General features: G+C 35.2%; 1 protein-coding gene across 1 annotated transcript; it reads left to right on the forward strand.

The window, feature by feature from the left end:
- The first annotated feature begins 99 nt into the window (after positions 1–99).
- On the forward strand, positions 100–11,231 carry LOC120637323 (NHL repeat-containing protein 2). The gene is made up of 11 exons (XM_039909113.1): positions 100–373; positions 1,004–1,170; positions 1,774–1,933; positions 2,761–2,939; positions 4,029–4,176; positions 5,163–5,330; positions 6,114–6,272; positions 7,178–7,285; positions 8,271–8,375; positions 8,904–9,013; positions 9,872–11,231. The coding sequence occupies exons 1-11, from the start codon at positions 217–219 to the stop codon at positions 10,673–10,675; spliced, it is 2,265 nt and encodes a 754-aa protein (XP_039765047.1). The 5' UTR covers positions 100–216; the 3' UTR covers positions 10,676–11,231.
- The last annotated feature ends 11,914 nt before the right edge of the window (positions 11,232–23,145 follow it).

The following is a 23,145-nucleotide window of genomic DNA, read 5'->3' on the forward strand; positions in this document are numbered from 1 at the left end:
GAGGATCTAAATATCCCGTCGTGGGCTTGACAGTGACAAATTGGGTACCTACGTATTGACATTTGACAACGGTACATCAATCAAATCAAAAAACTGGTTTTGACAAGAACAACAGTAAAATACCCAAAATACAATTTGCTGCTATTTTAGTTTGAATTCAAATACAATGGTTATTTGAAATAAATTGATTGTATCCTCAAACAGTTTGTTGTAAAGATGGAATCCAGCTATTTAGACTACGTGGCCCAGGCCTGTATGGATTTAACCGAAGCTACGGCAGCTGCAAGCAACGAAGCAGATCGAGATTCTCTAATAACAAACCATATAAAGAAGGTTTCGGCAGTGGTCCCGCCTGTAGAAGACTTCAAAAAAAGTAATATTATTTTTAGGTATTGTGTACGTGTGTACATGGGAATCAAGCCAAGAATAGATAAAAATAAGAAATAGATTAGAGTAAAATATTTATCCTTTAATAGTAAAGGCTACCTCTTATAGGACCGAATCAAAAATGAATTGCTTACAAAAATACATAGTAAAATAGCTAAATTTGAGATGAATGTTACCTATAAATATTTTCCTATAATATAACATTTCTGATAAATTTATCTTTCATCGTTACAAAACTTTGGCCTTATTTAGGTGTGAGAGAAAAGCAAGTAGAAAAAAAGTATTTTTCTCCCTCATGTGAATGCATAAGTTTATAAACATTGCTTATATTGAACATAGCTAAACACAAAAGCTCCAACCCACATTAAGGTAGTTTTAAGATGTTTATGGCCAGATGTAAAAATGTGGTATAAATGTTGAGATGTTTATGGCCAGATGTATAAATGTGGTATTATTGTTGCTAATAAGTGTCTCAAATCAACCAAAATGTGGGCCAGATCCTTTTTGTTGAACACTGCCAATTGCAAGATTGTTAACATTATCCCTTTTCTTTAGATTTAGTGTAACAATTACACTATCAAAACTGGTTAAAGATTTTTTTTCTCTATTTTTGTAGATTTGGAATGGGTAAATGTCTCTGAACCTATTTCTCTATCTCAGCATTGTTCAGAGAAAATTGTGGTGTTAGACTTCTGGACATACTGCTGTATAAACTGTTATCATGTTCTACCTGATCTGGCACACCTGGAAAAAATTCATAAACCTCATAGTGGACTTGTTGTGGTATGGTATTTCATCTTGTTATTTCATATAATTTTATTATTATGTAAATCCCCTACCAGCTACAGGACAAAGGTGTCCTCCCACAATGAGATAGGTTTAGGCTGTTATAGTCCATCTAACTGGCCCAGTGCAAATGTGTAGGCTTTACACACCTAGGGGAATATTATGGAGAATTCTCAGGCATGCATGTTTTTATTCACCATTTTACAGCAAGTTATGATTTAATTGCTTAAAACAAACACAACTTTTAAAAGTTAGAAATTCGATCTTGGTCCCCAAAAGTGAAGCCAAAGTCCTAACCACTAAGCTTTCACAGCTTATTATGTAATTTTATGCGACCCGTAAATAGGTACAACAAATAGTGTATATAGTAATAGTTGGAGGATTTAAAAAAAAACACAAATTCGCAGAAAACTGCCGGAGTAGTACTATAACTATAGGTGCCTCTTAAACTGTCTTCATAATTTATAAGTTTTCTGTCAATTTCTCTGTACAAGGTGAATAATGGGTGTGTCCGTCAAATGGAATGAATTGGATAGAAAAAATGTAAACATCAGTAAAAACTTTTCACAAAAACTTTTATTCAAATCAACTTTGTTTTAGATTGGTGTCCATTGTGCAAAGTTTAACAATGAAAAAAATTCTGATAACATAAAATCTGCAGTGCAACGGTATGGTATACACCACCCTGTTGTAAATGATGCTGATAGTTCTATGTGGGAAGCTTTGGGAATTAGATGTTGGCCAACACTACTCATATTAGGTAAGATAAACAATTTAAATTTTCACAAATTTACATATACCATTTAGGTACTATATAATATACAATAATACTATGAAACTTATCAGCATCATTATCAACCCACAGTGGCGTGCACTGGGTTTCTTACCAGGGTATGCATACAGCAGGAAAATTGCATAAAACGTCAAAAATCCTCCTCCTATACGAGTTTTGTATAAATTTTCGGGTAGGCAGTGCTTTTTGCAGTGTATGCATAAAGTGCACGCCACTGTCAACCCATTACTGGCCTATTGTATGGCACAGGTCTCCTCTCAAAATGAGAAGGGTTTTAAGGGATTTAGGCTATAGTCCACAAGTATGTAGACTTCACACACTTTCGAGAACATTGTAGAAAACTCTCTGCATACTGGTTTTCTTATGATTTAAAAAAAAAGTGATAAGGTTTAAAGACAAAGAGAGACAGACACATCAAACATGGAAACAACAACATTAATAATATGAATTTTTATACATATATTATCATTTTGAATGTAATATTGTGTTTTTGCAAAAAGTTGTTTTTATTTACTAGTTTGCTTATTAGAATTGTGTGCTATAGATTAAATACCTACTGTCCTAGAAGGCAGGCCGAAGATTTATTGCCGCTTTTTAAAATCTATTTGTATGTTGATCACTCTGGAACCAACTAGTAGCTAGTATGCTATATGTAATGTATGTATGTATATGTAATGTATGGCTATATATATAGGCCAATGCTATTCAACCAGTAGTCATTTATTAAGCCAGAATAAGACAAACACACATTTATAGCTATTATAAAATATTTTTTGTTAACTCGTTATTCTCAGGCCCAGCTAACAAACCCCTCTTTGTAATTACTGGTGAGGGACACAAAGACAAGCTGGTGTGGTATGTTGAAGCTGCCTTGCGTCACTTTGGATTGCGGATCTCAGCGGCACCACTGCCCATTTCACTTAACGCACATGTGAAAGCTACAAATAATGAGATACTTTATTTCCCTAGTAAGGTTTGTGTTGTTTATAGCTAGTCAATATTAAATTACACCAAAGAGATTTCTAGTCAGCGCACATCATAATGCACCATTTAATTTGAGACAAGCAAATATACTTAGACCCGCCACGCTGTTCGAATGCTGCTTGGCATGATTCATTATAATAAATAATAAAATAAATAAATAAATATACTACGACAATACACACATCGCCACCTAGCCCCAAAGTAAGCATAGCTTGTGTTATGGGTACTAAGATGACGGATGAATATTTTTATGAATATTATACATAAATACTTAGAATATACATATAAACACCCAGACACTGAAAAATACTCATGCTCATCACACAAACATTTTCCAGTTGTGGGAATCGAACCCACGGCTTTGGACTCAGAAAGCAGGGTCGCAGCAAACTGCGCCAATCGGCCGTCAAATAATAATATAGTTAGTAAGTATAATATAGGTAGTAATATAGTTTTTTTATTCCATTACAAGTTAGTCCGTACACGTCACCCGTGTCGCTCTTTTATATTCAATAGGGTTGCCATAAGTAAACACTTAGAATGTTTTGAATTCGTTTTTATGGAAAAATAAATATGCTCCTTTTGATTTCATATTATTACCGGGTGATTCCTTGTGAAATATACTTGTGCATCATTATCTTAATGCTGCCAGCATCTTAGGAACTGTGCCTCGCTGCGGTGGTGTGGAAGACGTTTTAGATTTAATTGATTTTAAATAGTTTATTTTAGGTTATATTTATAAAACAAATATTTTAAATAATTAAAGAATTAATTAAAATATTTATGTATATTTAAATTAAAACTTTATTAGAAGACTTATGCATCTTTCAATATTATTTCGTAATTCTGTAACACATTGTATATTTTCTGGTTTTCTTAAAACTGCATTTAAATACTTCGTCAGCTAAAAGTGAAGTAAAGATGCCGCCATATGTATGCCTCAACTTGAGGCTTAACACCTACGCCTCAAGCGGCAATTTTTAAAACGTGTTCCTTGCATGTGCTTCGGAATTTTGCTGTCTATGGGCGTTCGTCAGTTATGTTTTGGCTCGATCTGTAATTATTTAAATTATTGTAGGTAGCACTGAATCCATTTTACCGGGGTCGCGGCGAAGAGCCGTTTCTTGCGATTTCTGACACCGGAAATCATCGCGTGGTACTGACGGACTGTTCGGGAATCGTACTGCGTATCATCGGCGGTACGGAACCTGGATTTAAAGACGGGAGTGAGTATTAATAAGACATTTTGACTTAAAAACTGCTTGAGTGTAGATGTTTATGTCTGAACAGCTTTCTTTGCCCGTCATTTATATGGGGAAAAGTCTACTGAAACCTAAATTAAAGGCCACTGCAATGTAAAAAAAACTTTGAAGTTCAGCAGGCATTAAAAACTGTTAAAATTTTAATAAACCATTTTCTTACCTTTTCAATGGTTAAAAAAATTTAACATATAGGCTTATAATTTTTTCTTTTATTTCACAAAGGCTTCAGATCACACAGGTATTTTCAAGGCCAATTAACCAAAAAGGCTTTCAATGCATGAATAATAATTTATTTTTTAAACACCGTGAGGATGTAATGTTGTATTGATATCCATTACCCCATGGATACCTTATGGGTTTTAATGTGATTTCAATTAAGAAATATACCTCAACTGAAGAAATTATGTTTATTCCAACATTTAGAGCTAGCTTCGATTAATAACGGCATCACTTACTACTATATATTATTATTAAATATACCCTCCAAAACTTATCTCCTAAACGTTTTTTGTTTGTCTTGAAAACACGGCTAGCATGGTCAGGAGACAGTTTACTCCCCAGGGAAAGGATAAAAAATTATCTTCTTCCACAGCTTTATCGACTCTCAGAGCACTGGCGCACAAATGGAAATAATATCCAAATAATACTTGTATAATAATAAACGGGGGTAAACTTCTCCTATTCCATGTTCCCGTGCTTTAATTATACTTTAATTATATCCCTTGTCAGGGATTACAATTTTATCTCCAGGCTGTGCTAGCCCTGCAGGTGTGAAAAGTAAAATATCTAAAACAATAGGGATTACCCTTCTTCTTGTGCTACAAGGATAAGGTCCCTTGGGACGTAAGACATTACAACACCCCTGTGTAAAAAGCTACCGTTTCACTGACACTTTGACCTCAGCAAATCTAATTATTGACCGAATCTTACCACCAAGTATTCTATTACAGAGCTAAGCGAGGCGCTGTTCAATTCACCGCAAGGTATCTGCTGGTTGACGAGTACAGTGCTAGTGGTGTGCGATACCAACAACCACGCCTTAAGAACCATACACATTGACGAGGGCAGCGTTGAAGTGCTCGTTGGTACCGGGGAACAGGCTCGGGTAGGCGATTCAGGTATTTCCTTTGTGCTTATAACTCTATTGTCTTAATTATAGCTTCACCATTGTACACGGGACTATTATTATTATAAAATTCTTCTTTGCACACACGAAAACAAAATACAAATACAGTGGACCCCCGGTAGTCGGGCCCCTGTCTAATCCGGCGCCCCCTGTAATCCGTTAAACTGTTAAACAAAAAAAAATTAAAACTTAAACTACATAATTGATTCATAGTTTTTGATTATTATTTGACATACATAATGAAGTATAATTAGTTTTTCAGAGTACATATATGTACATATGTATATATAATATGTATGTATAAAGAATCTTATCATTGGATCTGTAATTTGTCGGATTACAAGGTACTCGTTTGTAAAAAAATCCGGACTATAGGGGGTCTTAGGCAGTACTCTATAATCCGACGAATTCGATAGTTCGACACTGCCCTGCAAAATGTTTGTCGGACTACCGGGGGTCCACTATATAACCACAATATATAAAATAAGAAAATAAAAAACTAGTTTAGGTGTGCAAAGGCGGTGTTAACGCTAATGCGATAAAAGCATGTGTAAATGGATTGGAATATAAAACCTAGAAACAACTGGTCTGGAATGTTCTCAAGAACATCAGTATGATCAATTTTTTTTATGTTTATTAAATTAATTTTTCTTTTTAATTGGAATAAATATACTAAGACAATACACAAATCACCATCTAGCCCCAAAATAAGCGTGGCTTGTGTTATGGGTACTAAGATTACTTTTAAATATTTTAATGATTGATTTGATTTCAGGCGGAAAATGCCTTGGACTGCAAGCGTTATCCTCTCCATGGGACGTACTTCTATATTCGACGCCCGACCTGGACATGTCCGTTCGACCACTCCTGCCACCGCCACCCGCGCCTACAGGCTCCGGTCAGACCGCCCCGGACACTGACAGCGAAGAGAAAGGTAAACATTTTTCAGTTTTCTTTAGACATTTGTAATAACTCAGAGTTTTTTTTTTTTAATTATTATTATTATAACTCTTTATTTGTACACCACATTATACAAGAAAAAAAGAAACATAAAATATTTTTTTTTTATAGTTTATTATTGATGGATCAAGCTGATAACAAACCTGATGGTCAATGGCGTGCATAGAGGGTATGCATAGGGTAAACAGATGATACAAAATGAAAATCTCCATTACGAGTTATAAATACTTAAGGGTAGGCTTTTCATAACTCTGACAATGCCTAGCCTTAAGATTTTTTTATAAATCGTACTGGAGATTTCTTGTTTTTATATAATCTGCATAACCTGTGCATACCCTGTATGCATGACACGCTTGATGGTAAGTGGTGTGGTAAGCATCGCCTGTAAACAGAGCAACATTTTTCAGGGCATAAAAGGAAAACGTCCAGCAAAGCGCTCTGTGTCGATCAACTGATATATTTTTTGTCTCCTAACTGTGCTAGCCCTGCAGCGTGCGTAATCTGCTCCGTCAATTACTAACTTCGCGACTAATAATACATAAATTATTTTTTAATTAAAAAAAAAACCGACTTCAACATACGCCCCGGAACTAAAAAGCAAAAAAAAATTGCATTATTGTTGATTTTTTAATAACTGCTCGACCAGTTTCGATAAAATTTAAATGGGATCACCTGGAAAGTATGCCATTTGAAACAAAAAAAGAATTTTTCAAATCGGTTCAGGCGTCTTCGAATAATCGGGTAACATACATAAAGAAAATAAAAGATTACGACGAATTAATAACCTACTCATTTTAGAAGTCGGTTAAACATAATCAAGGTTACTAATAAAATGAATACTTTTAAAAAAATTAAGTAATGTTGAATTTTTTTTTTTAGAAAATGTGAAACGTCGTGTCGTTTTGGTGGCTTGTGCCGGTTCGCATCAGATCTGGGCATTGTTCCTCGATAATACACTATGGTGGAAATATAAATCATATCCTGAAGGTAAGGATTTATCCTAATGCATAATTTTAAACAATGTGTTAAGAAAAATTTAATACAGCGAGTAACAATTGATGAATTTCTTAATGACGAGGTAGTTTGTAATATAGCTGCGCTCTTACCCCGGCAGAACCGTCGGCTTCTTGTCGGTAAAATCCGCTTTCCGAACCGATGGAAGAGTCACTACAAACAGACATACTTGATCTTTAAAAAGTCATTATGAAGTAGTACTACTTGAATTTAATGAATTTTGAATTTGAAGGGTTTTTTCTGGTGCCATTCACAATGCAGTTGTTGAAAAATAAACCAAAAGGAACAGCCGAAAACTTTTTAAAATTTTAGTGGGTGAATTGGCTTTCTTTGGGTTGTACGAAGTTCACCGGTTCATCTAATTTTTATTACAGTGAACTTTATGGCATTAAATAGTAGTATTTAACTAATATTTAAACTATTACAATACTATAATGCCAATATTAAAATAATTTGCAGGTTATTACAATGTTAGTTCTGTTTGTAAGATTGTCGTAAATTATTCACACTAGTGTTTTCGTTTTCCTACTGCATGGACCTCCATACGCATAAGAATAATTGATGTAGTGATGTAGTGAGTAGGTGGGTGTTAGTTAATTTATTTAGATGTTACCTTTTGTCGACGTCACAAATTTTATCGTACACCACACGGTAAATTCGTAAGAATTTATGATTACACCATAATAGTTTTATGGCTACTTGTGAATTTTGGTTAATAAATTTATCTATTATTATTATTATTATAAGCATGAAGGCTTGTATGAAATTACTTGGGTCCATAAACTCCCAGGCAGGAGCAATTTGGGAAAAACGGCCGTCAAAAAGAAAAGCGAAACTTACCACGCTTGTATCATAATATACTATTCCATTATTTTTGAATATGGAATCCCTTGAAATCCTTTTAAAACAGCCATGTTAGAGGCATTACAGACTCTTTAGTCGCACGCTTGCGTTGCAGGTACTTCTATATGCATCGCTGGATCGGGTGCGGAGGCGGCTCGGAACAGCGCCTATCCCCATACTGCGGCATTCGCGCAGCCCTCTGGACTCGCACTAAGACTAGGTATGTCCTTTATCGTTTTTTTTCATAAGTCATACACACATAAAATTATATAGGTACTAGCTGACCCCAGCGCCATCTGTCGGGCTGATTTGTGAATCTAAACCATCCAGGGTGCCACCCAAACGCATACAGAAAAATTCATTCAAATCGGCTTAGTCGTCTAGGAGGAATTCAGTGACATACACACGCACACAAGAAATGTATATACAAAGGTTACTAAAACGCTTGGCAATGAAAAAGCTTTTTGACGAGCTCCCTGGCGCAGCGGTGAGCTCTTTTGTGTCAAGTTGTGAGGCCAATTTACAAATTTCTTTATAAATTATAGTCAACACATTGTCTATTCTGATTTTTAATCTATATAACAGTGAAGTCTTATCAAAATCAGTTCAGTACTTTTTGCGTGAAGTAACAACATCTACCCATCCATCTTTTTCATCCATACATCCAACTTTCGCATTTATAATATAAGTAGGAAGTAAGATTTGTAGTTTTATATAATATAATATATCATCGTTTTTTTTTGTACAGGTACCAGTCCAGAATTATTTATTGCTGATTCTGAGAGTTCGTCCATACGAAGAATGATGCTTTCCACCGGACAAGTCTCCACGCTCTGCGGCGGTGACCGAAACCCATTAGTTAGTACTTATTTTTAAATAAATAAATATACTACGACAAAACAAACAGCGCCATCTAGTCCCAAAGTAAGCGTAGCTTGTGTTATGGGTACTAATCGTCAACTTCAGCATATTACAAGTACCTTGCACAATCCACTCTCATAAAAGGGGCGAATGGCTTAGACCCTCCAGGCAGTTTCAATAAGAAATGATGGGTTTTAACCATGATTACTAAATGTTTTTCAAATTAACTCGGTAACATATAGTCCGCCACAGGGTTGAATCAACGCCAAAATTTGCAACTATGGACTGGTTCCCAGAATTTTTAGACAGAAAAACTCCATACAATGTACAATGTGTAATCGAATTACGAAATAATGTTGAAGTAGGAGGCCCCGGGTTCGATTCCCGACAGGGGCAATTTTGGAATTTATAATTTCTGAATTTTCTCTGGTCTTGTCTGGTGGGTGGCTTTGGCCGTGGCTAGTAACCGCCCTAGCGACAAGCGACGTGCCGCTAAGCGATTTAGTGTTCCGGTGCGATGTCGCGTGGAAACCGATTAGGGGTATGACTACCATACTTCCTAACATGCTAGCACTACTATCTTAGACTGCATCATTACTTACCACCAGGTGAGATTGGTCAAGGGCAGTGGCGTGCATAGGCGTTTAACCAGGGTAGGCATAAAGCAGAAAGATGGCATAAAATATATAAATTCTACTTCTATACAATTTGTATGAAATTTTTAGGCTAGGCAGTGCATTTGTGCATCTATGGAGTGCACGCCTCTAGTCAAGGGCTAACTTGTAGTGGAATAAAAAAATTCCGTTACGCATACATTTTTATAAGCAAAATGACCTTCAAAGTGTTTCTTTTCAGAATCTTTTCGCCTTTGGGGACGTGGACGGTATAGGTGTCGACGCAAAACTTCAGCATCCACTTGCAGTCGCGTACTGCGAATCAAACAAAAAGTTGTACATCGCTGACAGTTACAATCACAAGATAAAAAAAGTGGACATCGGCCCGCAGAAGGTCACCACATTAAATCCAACGATGATCGAGACCACGGACCCGGCGAAGTTCGCTGAACCTTCCGGCCTCTGCCTCAGTTTGGACGGAAAATATCTATACATAGCGGACACTAACAACCATTGCATTAAAATACTGAATTTGGCGAAAAACGTGTGCCAAGAGTTCAGAGTCCGTCTCGCAGATCCCACTTTCATAGAACCAGACAATTTGATCTTGTACAAAAATGATCTGTTCGTGAACAAAAAGTGCGGCAACCTCATCATATATTTCAACGTGAGTTTGGAATCGGATTTTAAAAGGGTTAAATTCACTCCGGGCGCGCCGCAGAACTGGCACCTTTGCGTACGCGACGAGCACAATAGAGACGTAACAACCGAAGAGTTCGAATTCGTAGGGTGCTCCCACAAAGGAACTAAATTACCCGGAAGAGTGGAATTGAAACTTAGAAACAGGACGGATAAGACTCATTATCGCTTGTATCTCAGCTTTCATACGGCGCTGTGTGAAGCCGGGGTGTGTTTCGCGCACGCTTTTACCGTACGATCGAATATACTGGTGCGAGATTCCGTTAAAATCGTAGAGTCTTATAAAATAACTTGTAAAGTTAACCCTATGAATCGCATGGATCCCGATCAAAGCAAACGAATGTAAAATATCTACCTCCACGTTAATTGAATGCATAATTTGGTTTTGGTTACCATACTATAATTTTGTAAATATGCCCATAATCTTTAATACTCTGGAATAACGACGGAATCGTTATTCAGTGTATTGTCACATCAAATACAAATTCAAGCACTTATGAAGCGTTCATACATATAATATGTTTACATAATTGTAAGGGGATGGTGATAACTTCGTTCGCCAACTTAAATTTAAAGCTACGAGGGTTCCAAACGCGCCCTGGTCTAAGAAGAGCCCACAACAAACTTAGCCAGGTATTTTTTTTTTTTTTATACCAAACACAACACTTAATAACTATTCCGTCGTTATTCTACATTTATTTGTAAGGCCCTTAGAGTCAGACTTTAAATTAGGTGCAGTGAACTAACGTTTTAAAATTCCATTCTGTATATTAATGTTGCCAACCTAGTTATATAGTGATGATACGTTTCACAAAAGACGACAACACATCGTCATAATAGTTGTATTATTATATGTATTAAATGAAAAAAGGCTGTTTACTACTGGCTGATATAATGAAATAATTTCTTGAATTGAATATAATATTTTATATTTTCGACGGCCGATTGGCCGTGGGTTCGATTCCCATAACTGGAAAATGTTTGTATGATGGGCATGAATGTCTTTCAGTGTCTGGGTGTTTATATGTATATTCTAAGTATTTATGTATGTTATTCATAAAAATAAGTCATCAGTCATCTTAGTACCCATAACACAAGCTACGCTTACTTGGGGCTAGATGGCGATGTGTGTATTGTCATAGTGTATTTATTTATTATTTTCAACATCCTGATTTTATTTTATGTAATACATTGATATATTTGATAAATATTAGAAATGCTCTCGAGCTTTAAAAATAGTCTGTATAAGTAAGAAGGTTGGTTTATTATATTTCATTAGTTACTCAGCGAGACAAACAATGCAAACAAGTCTGAATCGAATTAAGTATACTTTAAAATCAACAGTATAAAGTGAGAATTACAATATATGATGAGTTTTACAATATATTACACAATATAAATATAATAAAAGAAATTACACAATATATATAAAAAAAAGAGCAATCTGCTGAGTTTCTTGCCGGCTCTTCTCAGTAGAATCTGCCTGAACCGGTGGTAGAGTCACTACAAACAGACTGACTTGACGTTTCAAAAATGCTTATAAACTAGGCCTACTTGAAATAAATGAATTTTGAATTTTAAAATAACTTTATTTTTTAAGACTAATTTAATGCTTTAATAATAGAGTTTTCTTTCTTAAGTTTAAAATTTTTAATAAAGACATTTTGTTTCAATCATTTGCACCTTTTGCATATTAAGTGACTAAAGTGAATTTATCTGAAAGAAAAATATTTTTTTTTGTTTTGAAATTAGCCAATAACTAAAACAGCAGCAGCAGAAAACGGACTCTTTTTTTCGAGCATTTCTAACGCAATTTTTTCCGTCTTGTAAAAAATTTGTTGCCAAAATAAAATAGTACTTTAATTTCAGTTAATTTATATTCATCAACATCCCTATGCTTTTACAGAAAAGTAGTGACCGACGAACAATTCACGAAACGTTAGGAAACTGCATTTAATTAGAAGTCCAGCTTTAGTGCTTCGTTGCGTTGACTCGCGAACTTGACAATACTAATTCTGAGCCATCGTGGCAATTCAGTTTTACACAAATTTTTATAATTTAATAGACAAATCTTAAAATAGTGCTACGCTTTTGCACAAATAATATAATAAAAAGGATCGCATTAATTTTAGAATTATCGATATTTAAGTATGAGTTTGAACAAGTATAAAACACTGTATTAAGGACATCCGTGTACACGACTAATATTGAAGCATAAAAAACCACTCCACTTTCGTAGTGTTTCTCGAAGGCGGTTGGTCACTTCATTCATTTAGCAGTTTACAGTAATTATTTTAATTGTTATATCTTAAAATAAATGGTTCATAAATGAAACATTTATATTTTACATATTTATTTGTGGCAGCGTCGATTTCATACTTATATATTTTTTTAACTACTAATATGACAAGAACTGTAATTAATTTTAAGTTAATTAAGAAAAATATTTTATTTAAAATGTCTATGATTTATTTGAATAATAAATTAATTATTACATTATACTCGTGTTCGTTTTATATGAGGTTAGAAATATTGACCCAATGAAGAATGCATGTTAAGTGACTGTTAGAGTAGATTATACAAAATGATAATGAAACACGACCTCCTTGGCGCAGCGTTGCGTGCTTCGGCCGAGGCTAGTTACTACCCCACCAAGAAAGACGTGCCGCTGAGCGATTTAATGTTCCGGTACGATGTCGCGTAGAAACCGATGAGGGGTATGGTGTAGTATAACTGGCTAACCCCCTACAGGTTAGCCAGCTACCATCTGACTGCATCATCACTTACCATCAGGTGAGACTGCAGTCAAGGGCTAACTTTTAGTGGAATATAAAAAACGGCATTTTATACAAAAGTCACTAGTCTGTATTTTGCTACCCGGTGCAAAACCGAAATTGCTTTTATCGATTTAAAGGATTTCGGACCAAAAAATATTATAGTGTAAATTATGTTCACCAATTTGTTTATAAATGTGTACTAATCTAATAATAAAGATCTTGTTATTTTGTTTGTTTATTTGCTTGAACGCGGTAATCTCTGGTAATAGTACCAGAGATTACCGCGTTCAAGCAAATAAACAAACAAAATAACAAAGTGTCGGATGTCGGACTATAAGTGTCGGATAAAAAAAAAAATATTTTGATAGCCCAGCACAGTTCTTGCGGAATTTAACATCCAGTTACTACTTCCTACATCCTGAAGCGGGTGAGGCGGGTGGTATATTGTTTAGAATAGCGAAATAAACTTTTTGCTGAATTGTACTTCTCAGAAATATAACTCTGACGAATTCGCGGCAGGTAGTAAAATAAATAAATTACCTTAACCATCGATTTAGTATGTTAGTTACTAAACAAGGTAATGGTTTTAGCATCCGACTGCATTATCTTGTACCTACCTATTTTATATACAAAGAAGGATAAGAGGGTCTATCGAGTCGCATAACCTCGATTAAAATTAGTTGCTTATTAGAAAAGAACATTACAGCCGAATAATAATCGTGGAAGCCCCGTGTGCATTGACGACAAAGATGGCTTTGACATTTGTTACCAGGATACAAACGCGCTCCAACAGCAATTTATATGATCACGACCGTTCCGACCTCGCCAAATAATTTGTTGGTAAGTAAAATTTTTTTTGTAGTATAAATAAATATACGGCGACAAAGTAAGCGTAACTTGCGTTATGGGTACTAAGATAGCTGATGAACATTTTTATGAATACAAGACACATAAATACTTATTATATACAGATAAACACCCAGACACTGAAAAACATGAATGTTCAAACAAACATTTTTCCTGTGGTGGGAATCGAACCCATGGCGTTGGAGAAATCAGGCTCACTGTCCACTGCGCCACCTGGCTGTCTATTTGAATTGAGTTTGAGTTAAATGTTAAATAGGATATAGTTGTGCAGTAAGTAATCTTACGGACAACAGCCTTGGAAGGAAAAGGCATACCTAATCCTTACTATTATAAATAGGTAATATTGACGGCGACTGGCGCAGTGGGCAGCGACCCTGCTTACTGAGTCCAACGCCGTAGGTTCGATTCCACAACTGGAAAATGTTTCTGTGATGAACATGAATGTTTTTCAGTGTCTGGGTGTTTATATGTATATTATAAGTATTTACTTATATTATTCATAAAAAAAAAAATATTCATCTGTTATCTTAGTACCGATAACACAAGCTACGCTTACTTTGGGACTAGATGGCGGTGTGTGTATTGTCGTAGTATAGTATATGTATATGTATTATAAATAGGTTTAAGTATTCTGTAAAGATAGTGTTAGAATAAGAATATAAATAAAGAAATAAATGCCAAGTTTGTTTGTTTGTTTGTCCTACCTTAACGCTCTTACTATGCAACCAATCAATTTGATTTTTGGCATTAGAATTACTTGAAAATAACACAAGCGTTTCCCACGGTATTTCTAAAAAACCGTAATAAACACATAGTTAATTATAAGTCACTAGTGGTCCCCGCTCCTACGACCGCATATAAGTCCAGCTTAAAACATAAAGATAAATTCAAATTAAAAAATGTTTTGTTCTTGTACACCTTGTCACATGGATTTGTGAAGGCGTCAACCCTTAGGCGCCGAGTAACAACAACCCTACATATTGAAAAAACTTTAAGCGAAACAGTTAGGTACCTATATGTTATTATTAAATTTGTTTTGTGACTACCTCAGTAAGGTTCCTTGGTAGGTAGGTACACAAACCGTTTATACTACTCCTGGAAAAACAGCTCACAAAGTCGGGTGCAAAATATAGTACCTACAATATCATCTTCAATCCAAGTTCATATGATCATAGTTTTAATGGACGTAAAGTCACGATAACATAATGGTTCGATAGAATGAATGACCTTTAATTTAATATCTGCATTATTTCAGCCGTCGCATAGCCCGAAGCTTTTTAATTTTTACGCAATGTTCCATTCCTGAGCCGTAGTCGCCTGGCCATAGAGACCTATCTATAGAGAAAGCTGTAAGCTACAATTGCTATTTCTCTTCTGCGCAGAAAAATACAGAGGTCGTCAAGTTAAACGGCGTACCTAACTACCTAAGTACCTACACAGTAGATATAAAATAAGAACTCTCTAATCTAATATATCTTAACCTTGAAAAAATATTTCGCTTATCATATCGATCAGCTGAAGTTGAATTTAACATCATTTATTTAATAGTTTATTAGTTCAATATTGATTTTATTGACTTTTTACTCACAAATCAAGCGTCGTCAATTATTTTAAAAGCTTTATATTAACTTTAAGTTAGATATTAAAAACTATTAGTAGATCTAAAACCTAAGAACCTACACCTGTATTAGTATAAGTCTGCCAAACAATATAGGTACTTAATAAAAAAAAAAGTAACAATAACGCATTTTGTGTCTAAATAAAAAGTAATAATTAAAACGTAATGTATAATGTTCATAAAAGTGTAGATATGCGTAGGTATATATAGCATAATTTTAAACGTAGGCAGTAGGCTTGTATTTGTAATTGTTACAATGTAGCCGGTGACCTTTGGCTTACCGCAAACAACGCGGCATCATACCATAAAAAGCTGTCATCTAACATCTTACTGAGTGCGAATGATTTAAATAATTCAGTGGTATCAGTGCGAGACTCGGAGCGCAAGCGGGCTAAGGTCGGCTCAATCATTACAACCTGGTATCCTAAAGTCGAAACAATTGCATCGTGGGTCGACAATTAGTTTCTTTAGACCGTGCGATGCACCTAAATCTACCTGTAATAATAGGTAACTTCGGAAATAATTTGCACCTATACCTACCTACCTGAAGGTAGAGACAATTAAGATTACTTTCATATATTGGTTAGAAGCAGGCGATTTTTTGCGGGCATGTCCATGATATTGCTATGATCTGCTACGATTGTTAATATAAATAAGTTTTAAATGTATTTTTATTTAAGATTGAATTTATTTCTAAGTACATCCAGACACGTAGTTATATACCGAGCATTGCTCTCTCCATCGCCCGCTGAGTGACTATTGAGCCTTCTAATGAGGCTCATAGTCAACGTTTTGGAGCCGAGGAAGTTTTTTTTGTTTGTTTGTTTGTACCCGATAGGCTCTGAAAGTACTAAGCCAATTTTAATAATTTCTTCACGAAGTAACTAACACGAAGAAATATAGGCTATTACTTATTTTAAAAAATGGAGATCCTTAAGAAAATTGCAATGATATTACCCAAAGTAGCAAAACTTTGCCTATGAAATTCATTACTTAGCGTGAGCTAATTAAATTACCTGCTTATTATTACCTAAAAGACCACGATGTTATCATATTAAGTCGCTCTAATAATGTATTAAATCGCCGGTGAAAAATAACCGGGTTACATTAGTATCGTAGTAAAAGTAAGTAGGTAAATAGTTTTATCATCAAGAATATAGCAATAAAATATTTTTAAATTCATACCAATTCAACATATGATTTAGAATTAGTCGCGAGTTTAAACACTATACACCTAAATAAAACAGTTATTATTACTTAATTGAAAAACTTATTGTTAAGAACTGCACCCGATTTTAAAAATAAGAACATAAAAATATCAGTGGAGCCTTTTAATGTCTTCTCATAGTCTATTCTTTTTTGAGCCATAAGCTATCACTGGAAAAATGCACTGTTTGATCTTCGACGAAAGGAAGTCTTTACGTCTCTAGAAATAAGGAGATCCGAGGAAGAACCAATCGTAATCGGAACATTGGTAGAACACCAACTTTTTTTTGGTATTTTTTTTATAGTTACAATTAATTGACGAAGCACATGGCCCATCTGAGTGTAGGTGGAAAATCATCGCCTACAAACAAGGCAATGCTTCAAGGAAAATGCAACTTTGCAAGGGGCACGTGCCTGTAACATGCCGCTCTGTGTCCATCAATTTGAGGTATTGGTTTTTGGTTGGTTTTGTTAACCCTCATGTGCCTGTATTTACACCGGCAACCACGCCCTTCAGACCGGAACATAGTATTCCTGCTGGAAAAAAAGCTATTTAGCGGCATAAGACTTAAAATAAATAAATAAACGAAAATCAATAAATGATAGAAAATACGAAGTACCCATAATAATAGTATAATAATAGATATATAGTTTTTTTTAAGTAGGTTCTTCCACTGATCTTGTTACTAAGGAAAAAATCATCTTTCAACATTACAATGATCGTCGCTTCGCTGTCTATTGACGATCTATTTGCTATGCAAAGCTTGAGAAGCATCCACATTGAAATGCAAAGCGATAATTACGCACATTCAAGACAAATTGATATAAATACCTACCTACGCACCGATTCTAAATGCTTTTGCAATCACGCTCGACGGATAAAATAGGTATTATTATTTCCCTACTGTTAGGGATTATAGAAATGATTTAGTTGTTGTTTCGCATAGAGTAGTTTAAACCAATATAAGGGTGGTTACAGTGACAAAGGGATGGGGCAAACGCAAAGCTAGCCTGTCAACCCTAGCTAGGGCTCTACGACATCAGCGGAACGTCAATCTAACGGTGCTTCCTGTAAGGCTTTTTAATAGTAATAATTGACCGGTAAGTGGAAAAACAATAAAAATAAATGTGGTAACTTACTATGGGCCTGGAGCTTAGAGTCAATCTGCGGGCGATGCTAAAAGCCATGCTAGAATTATTTTAGTTATAGATTTTAATTTAATAAAATTTATAGATTATCAAAAGTTAATTTGATTTATTTATATAATATTACCTTTAAGATTATGTTTTTTATCATCATTAATAGCTGAAGTTAGTCATACTCCTTTTGATTTTGCTGAAGGAGAAACATAATTAGTTTCAGGATTTAATGTAGAATATAGAAAAGGAGGTTTTGCATTAATTTTTTTAGCCGAATATTCAAGAATCTTTCAAGAATTTAGTATATCTCACTACGTGATCAAATCATAAAAGAGGAGATCCGTGGAAGAACTAGAGTTACCGATATAGCAAAACGAGTCGGGAAGCTGAAATGGCAATGTGCAGCCCCCATGTAGGACTCCAACCTCAATCGTTCTCTAAACTATGTAGATTGATGTTGGGGTCCTAGGGTGCTCGAGTGGCGACTCCGTAAGTCGGCCCCCAAAGAGGGTAACAGGAGACATCAAGCGAGTGGATGGGAGCAGCTGGAAACGAGGCCCAGGATCGTGGATTTTGGAACTCTCTTTAAAAGACCTATGTCCAGCGGTGGACGACAATCGGTTGAAATTATTTTGATGATGACTATAAAAAATCTGCCGCATTTGCTGTAAAAGTTAGTAAAAAGAAAATAGTGCTTATCATACATCTCTCTCTCTCTATGGTCGTTCCTTCATGACTGAAGATCGTGGTCCTGGTGAGATCTCAACTTCGCGTTGGTAAACTGTCTCCATCGACTTCTGTTGGAGGCAAGACGAGGTCCCCGAGGTTATCATACATATCGAAACTAAATAAAATTAGGTAATGTGATGTGTCCAAATGGTGACCAAAAACCATCGCGCTCTATCAGGATCAAGGGCTAGGGCAGGCCGACTGTATTGAGCGTAGGTACTCGATTGCGTAATAGAATTCATTAAATAATTCTGGCCGCTTGCCGAGAAACTGAGTAATCAATGACAATGAAGAATTATAATAATGCAAGCCAAGACATAATTTTACGGTACACAAAAGGAAAATAAACCAGCATCAAAGGTACTCTCGAGTCTCGATCAACTTATGAATTCAAATTTCTTACCTATATACGAGTAGGTATATAAGCTATAGACCCTATAGCTCGAAGTTCTGAAAGAATATTACCTAAAAGACCGCGAGCAAGCAGCTATTGTGTTCTAAAAATGTATTAAATCGCCGGTGAAACATAACTGGGTTACATTAGTATCGTAGTAAAAGTAAGTAAATACTTTTAGCATCAAGAATATAGCAATGAAATATTTTTAAATTCATTCCATAGGCATACATTTAATTGAAAAACTTATAGTTAAACACTTCACCCGATTTTAAATTAAAAATTAGAACATAAATCAGTAGAACTACGACTCCATTCAATGGCACACATCGCCCAAATAAACGGTTCCTTCGGGATGCTTTGAAAACAATAATAAACGCGAACCGAGTCGCAGGCAACAGTTAGTAATATATAAAGACACATTTCAGCCACGGTGGTCAATCTCCTGAGAGATTTTTACAACTGCGCGGCATGAATATAACAGTGCACAAGTGCGTGCGCAAACACAGATGCGTTCTCTATTTCCTCACTCTCAGTAGTCCAATGGAGCGTCAGATCTGAAACGACCGAAAAGAGATCAGGCCCGGGAGCGACAGCTTAACTTGCTCTGCGAGGCACGGGGCCAATTTCCAAACCCCGGGCTACTAAGAATTTCTGCCTTTAAAGAAAACCCCAATACTTTTCATTGGCCAGACCAGGACCATTACAAAACATAAAGATATACCTAATACATGCAGCTATTCATAATACGGAGAATCCCCTAATCTAATAGCTTGTAAGTTCATTTTAACAGTTTCTGGTCGATGTGTCATGCCAGGCTCCGACTCAGCTGAAGTAGATGCAGTAAAATGTTTATACTCCATAAAAATGCTTACTCATAACTTAATAAGGAATATTATACCCTTCTGAGCGTATTGCACTCATATTTAATTTCGATTGGTTTTTTATTACATTTAATTTAGTTGTAGATCTACCTCCTCCTACCTTGCAGTAAAACAAATTCGTTTCACTTAATTTGATACATGTTATGCGCTTTGTTGGATTGAATGTGAGTGACCCTTTTCTATTTTAATAGCTATACAGTATGTATGTAGCTGTTATAGATATATATTATGAAGCTAAAGAGTGTGTATGTTGTCCAAAAGCACGATAATTAAACTAATTTAATATTGTGCCATGACCGGATTCGATTTAAGTATGCGAAGACGATGCAATTTTCAATGATTATTATTATTTGTTATTTTTCATGATATCGTGGACTAACTAGGGGTTGTTGGATTAAGTCTAAATGAAATTATATAAATGCTTTTTACCTGCACTTGGTGGAAATATCATTATGAAGACATCAATCGGTTGAAGTGATGAGTGCTAGGTCTTTTGTAGGGAGAAAAGGAAATAGTTCTTAACTTAAAATACTTTCGACTTTAGTGCAAAAAGATTTCTTGGTGAATCGATAACCAAAACCTGAAATTTTTTTTTTATGTTTTATGGGGCTAATCTCAGGAAGTGATTTAAAGCCATTCCACACATTCATTTGATGAAGGTGTAAAATAAAATCACATTTTTTTTTAATATTACAATATTTTTGGTATTGTTCAATTCTACCCGCATTAAATCTTTTATATATAATCTTGTATATACCTCTTTACTATCGGTTAGTTAGAAGGTTTAATATGAATTATGTCAAGTATTAATAATAAACAGCAAAACAAACTTTGATTCTATTCAATAAAACAAATACATGTCTTTCGATCTCATAGTAAAACAATAGGACACTATCTTTCGATCAAAACGCGACGGTGGAATTCACACCACAGTACGGACGAATGGTCAATTATTAACTTACGAGTAGGTACACATTGTTTTAATATTGGTACCTCGAGCTGTATTCAAAGGATTGTATGCTAATACACAGACAGCTAAAAAGGATTTCGTGGCCTTACGCATAAAGTTGCGAAATGCTTGCAGGGAAAACCTAATAAGAAAATCCTCGAATCCTTTTTTGAATATTATTCTATATTTTTGACGACCTCTCTCGCGCAGCGGTGAGCGTTGTGGTTGATCCCGGGTTCGATTCCCGGCAAGGCCAATTTGGGAATTTATTATTTCTGTATAATCTCTCGTCTGGTCTGATTGGAGGCTTTTACCGTAGCTATTTTACACCCAAGCGACAAAGACGTGCCGAGCAATGCTACATGAAGACATATGTACATAAAAAAAACATGCTACTAAGTTGTTATACAATTATCAGTAGGGCCTCAGCAATTTTATTTTTTAGTAACAACCCAATAGATTTCTACGTAAGGAAAAAATTGTCACACACTCACAAATAAACACTTGTCTGAATTAAATGTTTTTTTTTTCAATAATCAGTCAATGTGAGGCTGCGTTCATTATTAAAAACCCATCGTCCCACTACAGGGCACGGCTCCGTCCACAGTGAGAAGGGTGGGTTGATATGATGATGATGATGATTATGAACTGTCAGAGAAGTTAATAAATATAATTACCTAATGATCAAAAACCTCTGAGTTATGCTGCTTCTTCACGTTTTTTTTTTAAGACAGATTTCAGTCCAGTGACGAAATGTAGGTACATTGTTTTCATCATAAACATCGATTCGTGGTATTAATTATGCATGTAAAGCAATAAATAACAATCGATTTATCGGTATTGTTAATGTTAATAATTGTTTAATTATATATTTATGTAATAACATCATATAAAGGCTTAATGTCAGCTCTAATTGCTAACCAGGTACTATTTATTCAAACATTTTCTCTAACGTATTTTACCTACTTGACTGTGCTGATCTCAGAACTAAAAGAATAATGTTGTTGTCACGGTGTGCAGGTGTGTTTAATAATTATTTTTTTTTCAATACTCTCATTTGTGTTATATTATAAATATTATTCTTTTAGCAAAAAAAACAGTGCAATCTATGCAATCTATGCAGAGAAAGCATCTAATTTTACTTTACAATTCTTACTACTCTTACTTGTAAGGTGTATCACAATCATTATTTTATTATCTATGACAGTTGGAAGACTAATACCGATTACCGATAACCCGAGGCCGACGAACCGTTTATTTAAAAGTAACCCTTAAAAAGAAAATGCTTAAGAATTCATTCTTAACACATTAACTAATTTTTCATTAGTCAATGCAAGAAAAAAAACTACAAAAATTGGTTTGGAAGTGCCATTGTTCTTTGATCATATCCCTCAATAGCGTTCCCAGCTAAAGTGGTTAGTCCTATCATATCCTATTCTCTATGGTTTCTCCACCAGTACCCTGTGAAAGCGAGTATGCACATGGTATGCAGATCATATAAAATGAAAAAATCTCCAGTACGAGTTATAAAAACTTAGAGTAGGCCTATCTTTAAGTTTTTTATAACTCGTACTAGAGATTTATTTTATTTTATTTAATCTACCCGCTTGGTGCATACGTTGTGCATAGCCTGTATGCACGCCATTGCTCTCCACTCCCCTTTACCTTTATGAACGTTTCGCGTTTTCTCTCCATCTCGACAGTCTCCAGTCGGCGAACGACAACAAACTTGAGATGCCCGTATCTCAGCGTTATAATGAATCTTTTACTATTAAAGTAGTAAAACTTTGGAACTCTTTGTCGTGGGAAATCCATCATTCTGAGTCTATCAATATTTTAAAACACAGTTTGACACCTTATCGGGTAAGCGAGTGTTCTATTAGTTTGCATTCTCTAGTCCAAAAAGGCGAATCGGAAAGCGAACAGCTACAAAAAATGGTATCTGCTTGAAATGAGCTAGTTTCAAAATACATTAGGTAGGTAGTAGGTAGGACATACCTGCATAGGAATTTCATTATGACCCGACAAGTATATCTTCACAACTTCACAATAATGTTATTTGTCAACATTAAAACGATTGCCAAATCTTATTGTCTTCTTCATGGGAAAGCTATATTGTTAACGTAATGAATTGAAACAATACGCCAAGTTCATAACGATACGAGAATATTGATAATAAAAACAACTGCCTGTGTTAAGTCATAGATAAAATACTATACCTACAAAAATTAAGTAACTCGCAGCTGTTGGCG

This window comes from Pararge aegeria, chromosome 3 (genome assembly GCF_905163445.1).
Source record: "Pararge aegeria chromosome 3, ilParAegt1.1, whole genome shotgun sequence".
Taxonomy (NCBI): domain Eukaryota; kingdom Metazoa; phylum Arthropoda; class Insecta; order Lepidoptera; family Nymphalidae; genus Pararge; species Pararge aegeria.

What these genes read in the sequence shown, in the direction of transcription:
- LOC120637323 (XM_039909113.1), top strand. Translation starts at nt 217, where the DNA reads ATGGAATCCAGCTATTTAGACTACGTGGCCCAGGCCTGTATGGATTTA. An exon ending in TACTTTATTTCCCTAGTAAG is followed by an intron (nt 2,940 to 4,028) that starts GTTTGTGTTGTT and finishes AAATTATTGTAG; the next exon opens with GTAGCACTGAATCCATTTTA. An exon ending in TGGACTCGCACTAAGACTAG is followed by an intron (nt 8,376 to 8,903) that starts GTATGTCCTTTA and finishes TTTTTTGTACAG; the next exon opens with GTACCAGTCCAGAATTATTT.